This window comes from Lampetra fluviatilis, chromosome 16 (assembly GCF_964198595.1).
Source record: "Lampetra fluviatilis chromosome 16, kcLamFluv1.1, whole genome shotgun sequence".
Taxonomy (NCBI): Eukaryota; Metazoa; Chordata; class Hyperoartia; order Petromyzontiformes; family Petromyzontidae; genus Lampetra; species Lampetra fluviatilis.
The window spans coordinates 918,549-935,847 of record NC_136290.1 but is presented as its reverse complement, the minus strand read 5'-3'; the positions used below and the strand labels follow the sequence as shown (position 1 = coordinate 935,847).

The window sequence follows — 17,299 nt, the reverse complement described above, 5'->3', positions numbered from 1 at the left end:
GATTCTAAATGTGGTGGAGTAAATCGTAGAACTCGAAGAGAAATCCATGCGACCACGGGGAGAATATGCAAACTCCAAAAAAATAGGTGCCAGGGTCGGGTTCGAACCCAAGACAGGCGAGGGAGTTAACATCTCACCACCGCGGCGCTCAACCAGCAGTGAGGCTCTGGGGGCTTAGACCCTCTCACTGTGTCCTCTCCACCATTTCCTCCCCACCATTTCCTCCCCCTACCTTCTGAAACTGGTGGAGTAGTGTGTGGGCAATTATATGGTTTTCTTGTTATCTTTTTCCAAAGTTTAAAGCAGGAAAGGGTTAGGTGATACGATTAGAGTTGGTTAGGTCAGTGCACTTCAGTCGGGTGAATGTTCATTTAATGGGAGGGAAATATGTTGAAAGATGTCATTTCGAGTTGCTTCTCTATGTTGTGCATGTTTGCAGAGTTTGAGCGACCAATAGTCCTTGAACCGTGCCTGTATATTAAAGTATGGTTTATATGGTTAGGGAAAAAAACCTTCCAGTCCAAACTGTCCAAATATATAATAATGAATTATTAAACGTAAAAAAGAACGTGCAACATGGGCGCTGCGCAATAAGTTTCCAAAATGTTTCCACCTCAAGTAATATGACCACTAGCTGCAATATATCGCAAGAGATCAGACTACATGAATTTTACATGGGAGGCAATGCGTAATCAATTAATATTTAAAAACATATGCACTTTCGAGTGAATTGAGCCTTAAGGTTACAGGCCTGCACGTGCACACAGTCCTACCCGAGTTGTATGTGTGTGGTGTTGGGACCACTCTGCGTGTGCGTGTGTGCATCAGATATAACTGCAGTCGACAGGAGTCGGAGCTGCTGCCTGCTTAAAGCCCCTGCATTGATCGTCACACTTGTGCGTTTATTTTACGTGAGCATTCAATATGGACGCTGTAAAAGCAACATTAGGTGAACATTCGGTTTGGCTATCAGGTAAAGACAACCACAAACATTCATCGAGATTTATTAGAAATTTGTGAGTGTGAAAATCTATTTATTCCATTACAGTATAAGACGTGTAACTTTAAAAGTCTACTAAACATATTCTTGGGTCTTTCGGTAAAGTCACGTAGATAGGTTCAAAGAAAATAACAAAAAACTATGACGTTTCGATCGCAACACGTTTCGATCGGGTCCTGGATCCTGTCTGCGTCGCTGCTTTCGTCATCTTTTCGTCCCCGGCCATGTGGCTATCTTCAGCAAAACCCTCTGCGTCGACGTCGCTGCGCTAGTCGGACAGCTAGCGTAACGAAGCCGGAGATGGGGCTATGTGTTAGGATCGCCTATGTGTCGCTGCGTTACATAATGTATCGCCCAGTGTGCTCTTAATAAATAAGAAGCCTTCTACTCGACGTGTCTCGGAGGTCGCTCACTACACTCGTATGAGCTTGGGAAATAGAGACAATGGGAGGGAATTCTACAGTGGAGCAATGCATGCAAAGAAGCAGAAAGGGCACTGTTGTGACCTGATTCAACAAGGCAACTCTTTTGCAGGAATGTGATAATACGATTATGTAGTGAACAAAAAACACACGTTAAATATTTTACGTGCAAATTGTATGACAAACCACAGACAAGAGGCAACGCAGCAGCCAGGTGGTGAGCTGGCACGAACAATCATTGCCCAAGCTCTGTGGTCCTCGATATATTTTGATGTTTTCAGCCAATTCATTAATATTTAGAGATGATTGAGGAAACCGGAGCACCTGGAGAAAACCCAGGCATGCGAGGGGGCAACACTGTATCCCATACAGAAGGGACAGATGATAATATATTAATACATTTAACATTGAGGAGTAAATTAATTGCTTTAGCCGTGGCAGTGGTGAATGGCACCTTCTACAAACAGAATGAGGGTACCCCTATGGGCTCCCCCTTATCACCAGTGATAGCCAACATGTTCATGGAAAAGTTTGAATCAGACGCCATCCAGACATCCACCCTGCATCCTTCCCTGTGGAAGAGGTATGTGGATGACACTTTCGTCATTTGGCCACATGGCCTCTCAACATTGAACCACTTCTTGGACCACATCAATTCCAGACATCCATCCATCAGATTCACCATGGAAGTGGAGAAAGATGGTAAATTACCATTCTTAGATATTCTGTTTGAGAGGAGACCTGACGGATCCTTGGGACATTCTGTCTACAGGAAAGCCACTCACACAGATTCCTACTTGAAACCTGATTCCCACCACCACCCATCTCAAAATAATTATCTCATCAAAACGCTATACCACAGAGCTCATGGCATTTCTGACCAACACCACCTGGCCAGTGAATTAAGACATGTACATCGGGCCCTCAGGATGAACGGATACTCTGACCGCACCATCCGCCAAGCTGTTTCTCCCACCATACAGAAACAGCCACTTGAAACTCTGACCAAAACTATCACGTTGCCATACATAGCAGGCGTGACCAAAAATATCTCCAAAATTCTAAACAAACATAAGATCCATGTCCCATTCAGTACAGTACATAAAATCCGTGATCTAATTCCATCTGTGAAAGATGTCATTCCTGACTTACAATACCCTGGAGTCTACAAACTGAGTTGCAGCTGTGGTGATTGTTACATTGGAGAAACGAAACGTCATATCTCTGATCGTGTCCGCGAGCACAAGTCAGATCTGAAAAACGGCAAAATGATTCTTCCGCCGTTGCCGATCATTGCTACAACGCTGTGGGCTCTCATGAAATTGTCTTTTCCGAGACCAAGGTACTCTGCAATCCTCCTGGCTACCATCAAAGGTTTGTACACGAAGCCATCCAAATATACAAACACAGACATAATTTCAACCGTGATGATGGGTACAAACTGAGTAATCATTATAAAAGATGTTATTAACCATACAAAAAATATTTAGCTACTCATATTTGGACCATCTTATTTGACAGGCACTATTCTTCAGTTACCGTACAGTTTCTTCTTTTTTCACACACTGGTTTCCTGCTTTAAGTTTTACCACACATATTTGGCAAATCTAGAATTAATCCCAGCAACGTAGCAAAGGGCTGTTTCATCTACATAACAAAGGCTCAGTCCCATTTACAGCAGCCGCACCTTTACAGCAGCCGCACCTGAAACAACTCTTGGAACCTCCCAGTTCAACCAGTCTACACAACAAAGGCTCATTCCTAGCAGCGGCTTCAGCCGCACCAACCTCACAATAATCTATATATATAAAATCGCAAATCTGTCTGTCTGTCTGTGTGTCTGTGTGTCGCCGGACCATACGCAGTTTCATTGGACGGCGGTTGCCCCTGGCAACGGGTAGCGACGCATTCGCTGCCGGGTGGACGCCATTTTTAATTCCCGTTAAAAATATGCGCACGCATTTGTGGTATAAACTCGATTGTACATGTATTTTCCCGGGGGGAAAATACATGTACAATCTTATGAAAACTTTCAAACATTACATACCAATGAAAAAACAACTGTGTAATTACTTTTAAACCCGACGCGCCAAGAATCGATTCTCTGAATCGTGCAAAGGAATCGAAGGTTGTAGATTCCTTTAGATTCGGACGATTCCCGTTTACTATAAGTTGCTTAAAGTCCATATAAACTGCTACGAACGGGAAATATCCGGCGTTGACCGGGGCAAAAATGTAATTAAAAACTCCTGAAAAAATAAAAAAATAAAATAACAATGAAAATGAAACTCTATCATTCAAAATGTAAACCCCCAACATGCCAGGAATCGATTCTTTGAATCGCACAAAGGACTAATCGAAGGTTGTAAATTACTTTCGGATCGCGCTTCCTGTTTAATATAAGTTGCTTATAGAGTTGATATAAACTGCTACGAAAGGGAAATATCCGGCGTTGACTGGGGCAAAAATATAATGGTGAGGGCGGTTGTGAGTGGCGATTGTGAGTGGTGATTAGTGAGTGGTGAGGGGAGGTTGAGTGGTGAGGGTGAGTGGTGAGGGTGAGTGGTGAGGGTGAGTGTTGAGGGTGAGTGGTGAGTGGTGAGGGTGTGATTGGTGAGGATGAGTCGTGAGGGAGAGTGGTGAGGGAGAGTGGTGAGGGTGAATGGTGAGGGTGAGTGGTGAGTGGTGAGGGTGAGTGTTGAGGGTGAGTGGTGAGTGGTGATTGGTGAGGGTGTGATTGGTGAGGATGAGTGGTGAGGGAGAGTGGTGAGGGAGAGTGGTGAGGGTGTGATTGGTGAGGATGAGTGGTGAGGGAGAGTGGTGAGGGTGAATGGTGAGGGTGAGTGGTGAGGGTGAGTGTTGAGGGTGAGTGGTGAGTGGTGATTGGTGAGGGTGTGATTGGTGAGGATGAGTGGTGAGGGAGAGTGGTGAGGCAGAGTGGTGAGGGTGAGTGGTGAGGGTGTGTATATATGTAAGGTTATTAAGAAATATATTTTTCACCCGGGCAACGCCGGGTACTTATGCTAGTAATAATACAAAACTCCGATCCAGGGGCCTGCCTTGGCTCCTCCCACCCTCAACCAGTATATATAAAAGGACGGTTTTCTTGGAATTTCTCTTACTTGATACAGCAATCGTGCTGTGACGGTTTCACCTGAAGACGGAAGCTTGTGTTGCCTCCGAAACGTCGTGATTTTTATTTTTATTTTACTTTTATTAATTCTAATTTTAAAAAAATACCTACGTGACTTTACCGAAAAAAACCTAAGAATATGAATCATTGCAGGCACCCCAAGACACATTCCCTGTGTAAACCAATCACACACAACATTCATTAAGCACAGTTATAACCAATTATCATTGATTCCCTTTCAATCATGCACTCCCACATTTTAACCTGTGATCCTTGGTCTGCTTGAAAGATGACAAACACTGAGGCGTAGTAACAACTGAAGACTGTCGCCTGTTTGAAAGCAATGAAGGTCACACTCAAGTTTATACTATATTAACTAACGTCGTGATTTTATTTATTTATTTTTTATTTTATTTCTTCACCTACGTGACTTTACCGAAAGAACCAAAGAGTATTAACTAGTTACCAATTTGTTACTTAAATTCCATGAAAACAATTCTGAAATGCACTTACAGATGCTAGTCAATTAATTGATTATTAAGTAATTATTAAGTTTGTGGTTTGAGTCCAATCCATCATTCATTCATTGATACCTTCATCATCTTCTGCTTCGACTACTGTGAAAATCATTCCACCAGTCTCCATGTCCTCGCCCATAAACAAAACCAAGTTTCGTGGAGTCTTAGATCGCTCCAGGGATTCAAAAAACAATTTCAGGTGAAGTTTTAGACTGCCCTCACTGTATTCAAAACCTTCCATCGATTCACTCCTATCTACAACTGCCTTCCTATCTCGCTCTACTGCTTTCCTTACTGCCATCAACTCCAACAACCCATAACTTTTATCAGTCCCAGTCAGTCTAGATTTGAAGCTTTCGTGACTGCAAGGATTCATATTCTTAGGTTTTTCGGTAAAGTCACGTAGGTAAAACATTAAAATTAATAAAAGTAAAATAAAATAAAAATCACGACGTTTCGGAGGTTTGTACACGAAGCCATACAAATATACAAACACAGACATAATTTCAACCGTGATGATGGTTACAAACTGAATAATCATTGGAAAGATGTGATTAACCATGCAAAAAGGATTTAACTACACTTATTTGGCCAATCTTATTTGAGAGACAACTATCACAGGTTTACCATGTTTAGTTGTTTCTCCTTTTCACACTATTGTTAGGTAGGCCAGGTTGAATCACAAACCGTGCCTCTCCATAACAAGGGCTCACCCTCTTAAGCCTCACCTTACCATATGAATAGGGAGTGTGCTGTACTTGGCCATTTCCCCCCTCTCCAACCATTATATAAACGGAGTGGTAGCTCCTGCAATCTCTCATTTACTTGATACAGGCATACAGCTGTCGTGGCTGTGACGGTTCCATCTGAAGACGAAAGCTTGTGTTGCCTCCGAAACGTCGTGATTTTTATTTTGTTTTACTTTTATTAATTTTAATGTTTTACCTACGTGACTTTACCGAAAAAACCTAAGAATATGAATCCCAGTCAGTCACTGCTCAAAGAGAGGCCTCGCTTTTTTCCTCTGCTGCCTTCGTGGTCTGGAACTCTCTCGACTCTGTCCCCACTGCAGCCTCCCACAGCTGACATATAGGCATGAGACCTTTCTCTTCTTTTCTTACACTCATTACACACACAAAGTGCTTTCCACAAATGAACCACAATACCTTCCTCATTTCGTCAAGGAGCATAAACCATCATGCGAACTCCGGTCATCCTCGCAGTGGCTTTTGGCTAACCATCGAACAAAGACGGTCACTGCATCGCAAGCTTTCATATGCGCTTCTGTGGCCGTCTGCAATGCTCTTCCTTCCATTATTCGGAAGCGACTGAAGCTATTCACTTTTAAATCATCTTAATTGAAAACTAATTTTAACATAACTGCTTTTCATGCTTAGTTTGTTGACTTTTCCCCGCACGTCCGATTAGCAACGGTTGACTATGTTAAGTAGTTCAACATACGTACATACATGTCGAGGACTGAATGTTTGTGTCCATTGCATTCGTGCTCACCACAACAAACCGTAAATCCCACACTCCCCTACCCTCATCCCGCTCGCTTTTGTAAAGCATCTTGGGATGCAGTTGCATTGAGACGCTATAGAAATTGATGTTGTTGAACATTGAAACACAACACTCCCATACTTCCAGTCGAGAATAAAAACAATTCCCGTCTCTTTTTATGCACAGAGCCCCTCCGCTTTGCCTCATTATATTCCCTGCTCCCATGGCCCTTTAACGTTGCATATCCCCCACAGCCTCTTTAAGAAGCAGTGGCAATTAGAGGATTTATAAAGCACAATTGTAATGTACAGGACTTTGAAAACCTGAAAACCCCACGGGTTGTCAGGCCTGTGTGCTGCCTGCCATGGTCGACACCGTGGAGACGAGCGAGAAGCAGGCGTGCCACGGCGCGTCAGGGCGGCCCTGCTGCTCGTAATCAGAAAACTCTGGCCCGAGTGTACAAGTCACTCCATTGCTGCGTGCCACAGCGGTGGTTGCTATTCATTATCACCATGGCTACGAGATGAAAACACGGTTACCTGGGGGAATGGGGTCCGCCCAGGGGGGTCACATTGCAAACGAGTTTGAAAATTCACCTTCGACACTGAAAAAATAGCACATTTGGTATCCACGCCATTCTCATGGCACAAAAGCTATCACACTCCTATAGCCTGTAAGATTTACTGAATATTTCGAAAATACAACAAAAAAATGCAGGTACCGTACACGGAAAGAGATTGTTTAAACTAAGTCCTGGCCAATAATGGCACAATCTTCTGTCGAATAAATTAATAGCAGCATATTAATTATGAAAATGTTGATTTGTTGTCCACTCAATTGTCTGTTCAGAAGCAAAGTGGATCTCGTCCATTCCTTCTTTAAAGGAGTGAAGACAGCAGCAGCATAGTGTTTATGATGTGGTCGATGCTTTTGGATTCGTGGCCACACTCGCAGGTCGCCACATTTTTGGTGCGCCATTTGTACAATATTATAGTGAGTCCAACTGAGTCGCAGACGTTATCTATTTATTCTGCATTAACACGTAACACAGCACAATCTACACTCGGATCTCAAATGCCCATCTAACCACGCTACGGCTGAACTAGACACGGTTCGCTATCCCGGTCCGGACCACAAGCTGGGTCCCGGACCGCGTTGCTAGAGGTTTCTTCTCCCCGACGTGGATCTTCCAACACCAACACTTGAAGAACCCCGAGCTCCTCACGGAGCCCTCGTTATATGCTCCCGGGCTGGGGCTGGCTCCGCCCTTAGCCCCGCCCACCTTCCAGGCTTCTCGAGCTCCTTCTCAAATGTTCCCGAGAGCTCTTCAGGACCACGTGACCGTCCCTCGGGCCCCCGTCCACCGGTGGCCCCCCTCCAGTATCGTCCGGTCACTCTACAACAGGTCAGCCAGAGTGTCATGCCCCAGAGTAACCCTGGCTGGCTGACGCTCCCTCTCGCTCCCTCACTGGGAGCCGGTATCGCACACTGCTCACGGTGCGTGCGCGCTAACCAGCGCTCACCCAACCACCCCTAGGGTTGGTACTGCAGTCCGTAACCCGGGCTGCCCGCAATGACAACATTACCGGCCGTGACTTCGCAAGTCCCGGCACCATACAGGACAGTCACTACAATATCACCAGCAGAGAGAAAACTACAGACTAAGCAGCTTGCGTGTATCTGTCCTAGTGAGCATCTTAATTATACAACTGATCCATACAACAGTGGCCCTGATCGTGTCCCTAGCTATGCCAAGTGGGGATTGAGTAGCGGCAGTTATCTCAAGCGGAGCAGAGGAAGCCGTCTCTTGCTCAGTGCTGATTGGGTGATTCAGCTGGGTTGATTTAGCAAGTAAAACACGATGCTGAATGCTTCAGAAGTTGATGCTGAAGTTAATCTTGGCTCAAGCCTTCTTAGAATCTAAACAACCAATTTAAAAGTCAACAACAGATAAAACAATACCACTAAGTCAGCGGTGATGAGGAAAAGTTCTACACGTGAACGAGACTTAAAGTGGTCTCAATAAGGTGGTTATTTGTACTTCAGATTAATGTTGTTTTATAATCCACTGAGTAATCCACTAAATTGTAAAACTGAAGTGGATATATTTCAGCTGGTGACTGATGATAGTAAACTACCTTCATGCTAATCAGTGGCTGCCTTAATACACGTGAGAACAATGGAAAGATAGGCAGGAAGAGGGCAGACCACATCTTATTATGTGATGGGAGTCTAATGTCAAGAGACTAATAAAAAAGACTTTCAGTCTATTACTTAAAGTCTGCTCAGAGACGACTGTCAATCACTAATCTAAAAACCCATCGGAGGCAAGTCAATCTATAATTTAAACACCCCAACAGAAACCAGCGCATTAGTGTGGTGTTTAAAACATCATAACATATTTATAAAACCACTCCACTGAAGACCATTTTCATCTAAAGATCACACAGAAACATTTAGCCACGAACACAGAAAACAATTATAAAGCTCAAACTAGCGAATACAAATTTACAAAAGTTTTGCCATTTTAGGAATGTGAGAAAGAAGAGACACGTGATAAAGATTACGAGCCAGGAGACACGGATGGAGAACGTTAGACGGAACTCGTCTCAGCTGGTGTTGGCATGATTGTGAGCAACAATGATCATGGTGGTGGTGGTAGTACAGTACAACTCGTGGTAATGCACACGCGTGCTTCCGCTGGCCTTGTGAATCTATCAGCAATACCAAGATGAGAATGGGCTTTGTAGTAATATTTAAAACTTTGGAACTTTTTTCCTTGCAATCATGAAACCAGAATCAAAATGATAAATTAATGTCCAAGTGTTCCTATAAGGTCATTTGGAAGAGGCTTTGGCTTTTGCAGAATTGGGGTGAGATTCTGGACACATGTGGCCACATGTTGTTACAAGTTGAAGATATATTTGAAATAAAAAAAACATTCTGAAGTCAGACCTGTGTCGTGCACTCTCTTCTTATTTGTTAACAGATGAGGAAATAATTAACCAGGAAAAAAAACGTCTTTTAGACAAACATTTGTCCAAGTTGCCAAGGGCATCAACCTGGTTGTGTCAGCAATAAATCAAACGTCACAGTCAAGTTCAGTGGTAGGAACCCGACACACCGATAACAAAGAACCAAAGGGCACACGTCAATACTTGTCACAGCGGGGTTTAAAGGTGCCCATAGCTCAATTAAACACAGAAGCTGCATCAAAAAGGTGACGTTTCATAGAGCAGGGTTAAGTGTTCCAATGGAGGCATTCCATATGCATTGCTTCACGTGTATATAACCATTGTCAAGGTACGCGGAACTCAGGCCAGTGCTGTAAAATAATATACACGTCAAACGTTTAGTTCTGTTGATTTTTATTGTTTTAAGATCTTTGTCATTTCTCCCCCAAATAATATCCAATTGTGCCCATGGTGTCAGTGCACACGCGCTCCTGTGACGGAACAATCCCAGAAAGACGACGTCAAATAACTGCTTCTGAAGTCACTTCGACAGGCCTCTATCCACACGAGGATCATGTGCTTTTACATGCTCTGCAATGATTGTGCATCGCATGCCATTCAAACGGAATTGTTTAAATCTCAGAGCTGAAATATAAACATGAAAATCTAATGGTTGACCTTGCTGAGACGATCTACTCACTACAACTGAGAACCTGGTGAAATCACAACGAGCTGCCCAGATTCGAACCCAGCCCTTATCTGTAGAGGCTCGATGCCCTCATCCCTGAGCCACCCTAACCACCTCTTCTTCAATATGTTTTTGAAAGGAAATATTTGGCACCGTTTAGAATAACCCACTGCTCACAAGACAAAGTGTGCTAAAATGTGTCAGGCAGATATAATATATTAACATACACGCCTTATGTTTAACTGCTTTAAAGTCTACTTGTTTAAGTAACACAATCATGGCATGGCTTTGAGGTCAATGAGCATCTTCAGCAAGGTGTGGCTGAAGATGCTCATCTTGTGGATGGTTGCAGAAAAGGCAATCATCCACAAAATAATTTCACTGCAGGAGCAGCTACAGTGAGGGAAAAAAGTATTTGATCCCCTGCTGATTTTGTACGTTTGCCCACTGACAAAGAAATTATCAGTCTATAATTTTAATGGTATGTTTCTTTGAACAGTGAGAGACAGAATAACAAAAAAAAATCCTCAAAAACGCATGTCAAAAATGTTATAAATTGATTTGCATTTCAATGAGGGAAATAAGAATTTGACCCCTCTGCAAAACATGACTTAGTACTTGGTGGCAATCACAGAGGTCAGACGTTTCTTGTAGTTAGCCACCAGGTTTGCACACATCTCAGGAGAGATTTTGTCCCACTCCTCTTTGCAGGTCTTCTCCAAGTCATTAAGGTTTCGAGGCTGACGTTTGGCAACTCGAACCTTCAGCTCCCTCCACAGATTTTATATGGGATTAAGGTCTGGAGACTGGCTAGGCCACACCAGGACCTTAATGTGCTTTTTCCTGAGCCACTCCTTTGTTGCCTTGGCCGTGTGTTTTGGGTTATTATCATGCTGGAATACCAATCCACGACCCATTTTCAATGCCCTGGCTGAGGGAAGGAGCTTCTCACCCAAGATTTGACGGTACATGGCCCCATCCATCGCCCCTTTGATGCGGTGAAGTTGTCCTGTCCCCTTAGCAGAAAAACACCCCCAAAGCAGAATGTTTCCACCTCCATGTTTGACGGTGGGGATGGTGTTCTTGGGGTCATAGGCAGCATTCCTCCTCCTCCAAACACGGCGAGTTGAGTTGATGCCAAAGAGCTCCATATTGGTCTCATCTGACCACAACACTTTCACCCAGTTGTCCTCTGAAGTTTGCCAATGCACATCTGAATGATTCAGACGGGCATGTATATGTGCTTTCTTGAGCAGGGGGACTTTGCGGGCGCTGCAGGATTTCAGTTCTTTATGGCGTAGTGTGTTACCAACTGTTTCTTGGTGACTATGGTCCCAGCTGCCTTGAGATCATTGACAAGATCCTCCCGTGTAGTTCTGGGCTGATTCCTCACCGTTCTCATGATGATTGCAACTCCACGAGGTGAGTTCTTGCATGGAGCCCCAGGCCGAGGGAGATTGACAGTTCTTTTGTGTTTCTTCCATTTGCGAATAATCGCACTAACTGTTGTCACCTTCTCACCAAGCTGCTTAGCGATGGTCTTGTAGCCCATTCCAGCCTTGTGTAGGTCTACAATCTTGTCCCTGACAGCCTTGGAGAGCTCTTTGGTCTTGGCCATGGTGGAGAGTTTGGAATCTGATTGATTGATTGCTTCTGTGAACAGGTGTCTTTTATACAGGTAACAAGCTGAGATTAGGAGCACTCCCTTTAAGAGTGTGCTCCTAATCTCAGCTCGTTACCTGTATAAAAGACACCTGGGAGCCAGACATCTTTCTGATTGAGAGGCGGTCAAATACTTATTTCCCTCATTGAAATGCAAATAAATTTATATCATTTTTGACATGCGTTTTTCTGGATTTTTTTGTTGTTATTCTGTCTCTCACTGTTCAAATAAACCTATCATTAAAATTATAGACTGATTATTTCTTTGTCAGTGGGCAAACGTACAAAATCAGCAGGGGATCAAATACTTTTTCCCTCACTGTGTAATAAACGACTCGGTCAGGCTTTCTTGGTCTCCGTTGTGTCGTTTATTAGGTTCTTCGTACCGCACCCCTCCGCGCACGCTCCGTGTGGGCCGCTCTCCGCTGGTGGCCGCTCCGCTCCCTCTCTCCGTGTGCCCCGCACACGCGCCAGCCACACCGCTCGCTCCGTGTGCCCCGCACACTCCGCTAGTCACTTCCTAGCTACGTGTGCCCCGCACACTCGGCTAGTCCTCATACCCCTCTAGCCCCGTCGCCGCACACCACGTGGCAGATGGCGCCTTTGCTCCCGTTCCGCCCAGAGTGGCTTCCCCCTATTCTCACTCCGTTCCAAAACTCCCGATCTCTTCCGGCTCTCTCCCTATATCCTTCCCATCACGTCACCCTGACTCCTCCTTCCCGTACTGCCCCCGTTTCCCATTGGAGCCGAGATGAGCAGTGGCTCCTCCCACACGCTCCTTCGATCCGGCTCCGCCCCCCAATGCTCCGGCCCGCGTGATTGGCGTGGAGGCCAACAACCACCCCGTTTATGCTCGCATTACAACTGTATAACCCATTGCCTCAAATGTAAAGTTCTGCATGAATGCTGATTTATTAGTACTCATTGCACTTGTGTGTGCATATTCTCAGGCTGGATTCAAGCTGTAATAATAAGATATATATATACTCTTTGGTTCTTTCGGTAAAGTCACGTAGGACGACCACTTGTGTTGCGATCGAAACGTTGTGATATTTTTTTAATACCTACGTGACTTTACCGAAATAACCAAAGAGTATTGATTACTGCAGTTAGGAAAGCTTCAAATCAAGATATATATAGATGCTATTTTTAAAATCCTTTATATTAAGTTCGCTTGCTTGCTTGCGTGCTTGCTTGCTTGCTTAGGACCGTGCAAATCTTTCGGTCGTTTTTTAACCCACTTCCCGTGATCCAATCGAGCTGACATTTTCCACACAGACTCGTTGTGCGTGACAATTAATGTTCAAAATGTTACACTTATTAGGACAAAAATATTATATTAAATTACCAATTGCTTAATGGTGCAATGCAATCATCTGACCCATAGATGGCAGCCATCTCAAGGACGAGAGGGACTCTAGCCGCCACGCATATAAAGGATTTATAGTGAAAAAATTTGTTTTTACGGGTTATACTTATTATGTATTGCATCGCTGGAAAATTGTGTAAGTGGTCCAGCAAAAAGACCCCAGTTTTTAGCAATTACCGTTGATAAGATTGCCCCATCAGTCTCGTGATTAAAGACCCGGGCATTAACATGCTGCTGGATTCGTTGACGTGCCCCAGACCTGTCAATAATACTCCAGCAGGAAACACGCTGTATTTGTATTAAGGGCTGAAAGTTGTGAGGAGAAGCACTCTTGAACCCAGCCCCGAGCACAACGTTTGAGTGGCAATGACATGCGCTGGTAGACACATACCTCGGTACATCCCAAAGTATCCATCCGATCGCACGGTCTTGATGAGACAATCAAACCTGCAATGCCACACACCAGGCAATTAGACAACGGTGAGTAGGCCACTCCATGCGGGCCACAGGTCCCACAGTGTCTCGCCGAGTCCAAAAGCAACGTGACTCCAGCATGTGTGGGATTTGGCCTCTGAGCCTCCTTGCTTGAGAACGCAGCACCAGTCAAATTAACCTAAATGGTGAAGGGGAAACTGCAGGGATGGGGGCGTTTAGTTTAAAGTGATTTGATAATTATTTAATTTCTGCCCATAGTGGGTGAAAACTAAGATTATTCAGGGTTGATTAACCCCAGATTACACCACTCTAGGTGAGTCAAGCAATTTTCACAAGTTATAGCTGTGGTAGTTTGATTGTTTTTTCTTGTTTTTTATTATCTCATTTGTATTGTTTCTCATGCTTTCCTCCAGTCCTGCTTGCTCCATTAGCCTACACTGTCCCCTCAATCCTGCCCGTGCGGGCGACAGAGTTGTGCGTGTGTGGGGCACGTCTCCCCGGGGCCCGTGCGAGCGTGTGGAGTGCCTCACAGCAGGATACGGCCTCGGCCACCCTCACGCTCATGCATCCACCAAGAGCACGATCAACGACGGCTTTATTTAGTCTAAGAGAATCGTCCTTGACCGATGCATTACGCAGCCATCAAGTATAAACGTCGTGCACCCCCTTCATTAATTAATTACTATGGTTTTTGGCAGTAACAAGTGGACAAATCAAATGTTCAATCCGAAGGTGGAAAGTGCATGTTATTTGCACCACATGCAACGCTGCAGTTTTATGTGTGGTCAGTAGTTAAGATGTTGAATATGCAATTGAAATTCCTTAATATTATCTTTGATCTTTTAAAGTCATTTGGATGTTTTCAGATCGATGCACACATTTCAAATATAGGCAATCCAAGTCTACTCTTCAAGAACAGCCAAGTCCTCTAAGTGACCTTTGATAACCTCACAATCAGGCAGTGTCACTTTAATCCATATTTGTTTTTCGATTAGGCCACATGGGAGTAGGTTTGCCATTAACACTCCACCACGTGACAAGATCGTCACGTTTACAAAGATATATATGTACGTGCCAATGTATTGATCAAATTCTGACCAATAAAAACCACCGGTGGCTTGATTCATGACTGAATCCAGCAGTGCCTCAGCATTTAACAGCCCTGATTGGAACGTGGTGAAGTGTGGAACCCCCCTGGTAAAGGGCGAGGCAAGCGCTCACATGTTTCGGTACATGCGCTGTCCCTCCTGCTGGTTTTGCAGGCGCGTCTTGGCCAGGTCGATAGGGAAGACGCACGTGACCCCGATGAGCCCGGCGATGCCGCCATTGATCAACTTGGCCGGAAGGCTGCACGCAACATCAACAGTTCACCGCCGTGAGCAAGCACAGCTTCCACCATCGCAAACCACAACACAGGTACACCACCCCGCAGCTACACCACGACACAGCCACATCACCACACAAGTACATCACCACGCAGCCATACCACTCCGCATCCACACCCCCACCGTAAGCCACACCACCACACAGCAACACCACTACAAAGCCACACCACCACACAGCCACACCACCACGCAGCCACACCCCCATCAGCCAAACCACCACGGAGCCATAACACCATCCAGTCACACCACCACACTTTAAAATGTCCCAGTTCATACTGCAAACAGCATGTTATAAATATAGCATACATTTCAAATTGCTGGAAGAAAATTATTTCCAATGTTTCACATTTTCCAACCATTAACACAAAATGTCTAATATCTACATATGTGCCAGACAAAGAGAGCCTATGTGGTTTGCTAAGTGATGACAAGGGGAGAGAACATCGAGGTGGAAGGAGAGACAGGGAGAGGCTTGGGTTTCGAATAGGGAGTGGATTTCCAATAATGGAGGCATCTTGTTGGCAATGCCCAGGCCAGGGCTGGGATGGGCGGTCCCAAGTGCTATCCCAAGGGGGCCTGGGACCGCTCTCATTTGTTTATTCGATGGAAAGATATAGAATTCGTGGCTCGCATCCCAGAAATCCGCTTGCTCACCTCAGTGGTTTCTCGGCCATTTAACAGAAAGCTCTGCTGCGAGGTGTGGACGTGGTCGCTGATTCACGGTCGCTCCTGTCTCTGCTCCGTTCCTTGCTCCGTGCGTCTGTAAGGGCTGAGCTGCTGCTGCTGTCCCAGCTGTCGCCTTATGGATCCAGGACTCGACTCCTACCTACGAGTAAACAGCAACATGGGTTCAACTGAAATAACATGACCGAGGGCTACCTTAGGTTACGTAACACAGGGGCAAATTCGAGTTGCACGACACGGGCACTGAAGGAACTAAAAGCAACGCCAACATGAAGTCATGCAATAGATGAGCAGTACAGCACTGGCTGTACAATAGAGGAGCAGTACAGCACTGGCTGTGGTAGTGCCAAGGCCATCGGTCACCTGCTGCGGATACTCCACTCGGGCACCCTGTGGAGGAAAATCCCTTGAGTTATACTGTAAATACAAAGCAGAGGATTCAATGCCTCTTGCACCCACTGCCTTACGAGTCCAGTGCTCTTATGCACGTAAAGTAACAAACACAGCTATCACTGCCGCCTAAAACACCCATCTCTGCCCATTAAAGTTCACCTCTCCATTACTATGCAGTCCATCAGGAACGTAGCTTGCTCGTGCAACATATCTCCTGACCTCCCTCTCATGCTCTCCCATATGATTAACATCACATCCTAAACAAAGTCATCGACCAACGTGCACGCCTTCACGTCACACGGTGGGGGGGGGGGGTTAAACCGCAGACACAGGCGTGGCTACGACACGCGGCTCTCGGGTTGGGGGATGGCTAATGCATGAGAGCGGCCAGAAGGTGGCATAAGATTGAATCGTCAGAATGTCAAAATTAGCATATGTATTTATACTGGCGTAATCCTATGAGCAATGAAGCTCTTTTTTACAGATGTCTAGTAGGGGCGGGAAAAAAACTTTACAAAAGCAAAAAATATATAAAAACACGATAGTAGTGCAAAATACAAGAAAGGTAATCAAATCACCCAAAACACATACAAGTACAACTAAACCATCCCCATCCTACCAGACAAAGCCCACTGAGGTATTCACTTATTTTTCGGAAGCGACCCTTCCACAAATGACGCCAATGAATGGTCGGGGGGATAGTGATTCCGATTTGGTAGTGGAGGCGTGAGAGCGCGTGAGCTCGGAAATAATGTCACCATTCGCAGCGGTGCCAGGGACTCACTCCCTTCCCCCCCCCCCAGCTACGACCAAGCCTATCCCTCTATTTCAATCCCTCTTGTTCTAGCGTCATTACAACTACACCACCACTTACAAATAACCCAATTGTTAATTTCAAATCATTATCATCCTATGTTAAATTAAATAATTGATGTAAAGCAGCATGGTAAATGCACTCTATAAATCGAGATAATATTAGAAGAACGGGAGACGACGCGTGCCAAGTGTGCGAGTCTCACGCTGAATGCGTCCCCACTCGAGGGCTGGGACATCACAGATTGCTAGAAATTTTCCGCACTGAGGCTGGGCACTGGAGCCCTCCTGTGAGCTTTCATAAAGCTACGTCGACGGCAGGGGTTAGCGACGGTGTCCA

At 45.1% G+C, this 17,299-nt stretch overlaps 1 protein-coding gene across 4 annotated transcripts in view; it reads right to left on the bottom strand.

Annotated features, from left to right (window-relative positions):
- Positions 1-17,299, bottom strand: part of LOC144936455 (mitochondrial glutamate carrier 1-like) — a 148,257-nt gene that overhangs the window by 59,914 nt on the left and 71,044 nt on the right. For all 4 annotated transcript variants that reach the window (XR_013637431.1, XM_078863511.1, XM_078863514.1 and 1 more), the window contains exons 2-4: positions 15,724-15,895; positions 14,906-15,031; positions 13,641-13,696 (exon numbers count right to left, since the gene is read on the bottom strand). Coding sequence is in view for 3 of the 4 variants with exons in the window: in XM_078863511.1 (XP_078719637.1) it covers positions 13,641-13,696; positions 14,906-15,031; positions 15,724-15,743 (202 nt within the window). In the remaining variant the exon portion in view is untranslated. The remainder of the gene's footprint in view (positions 1-13,640; positions 13,697-14,905; positions 15,032-15,723; positions 15,896-17,299) is intronic.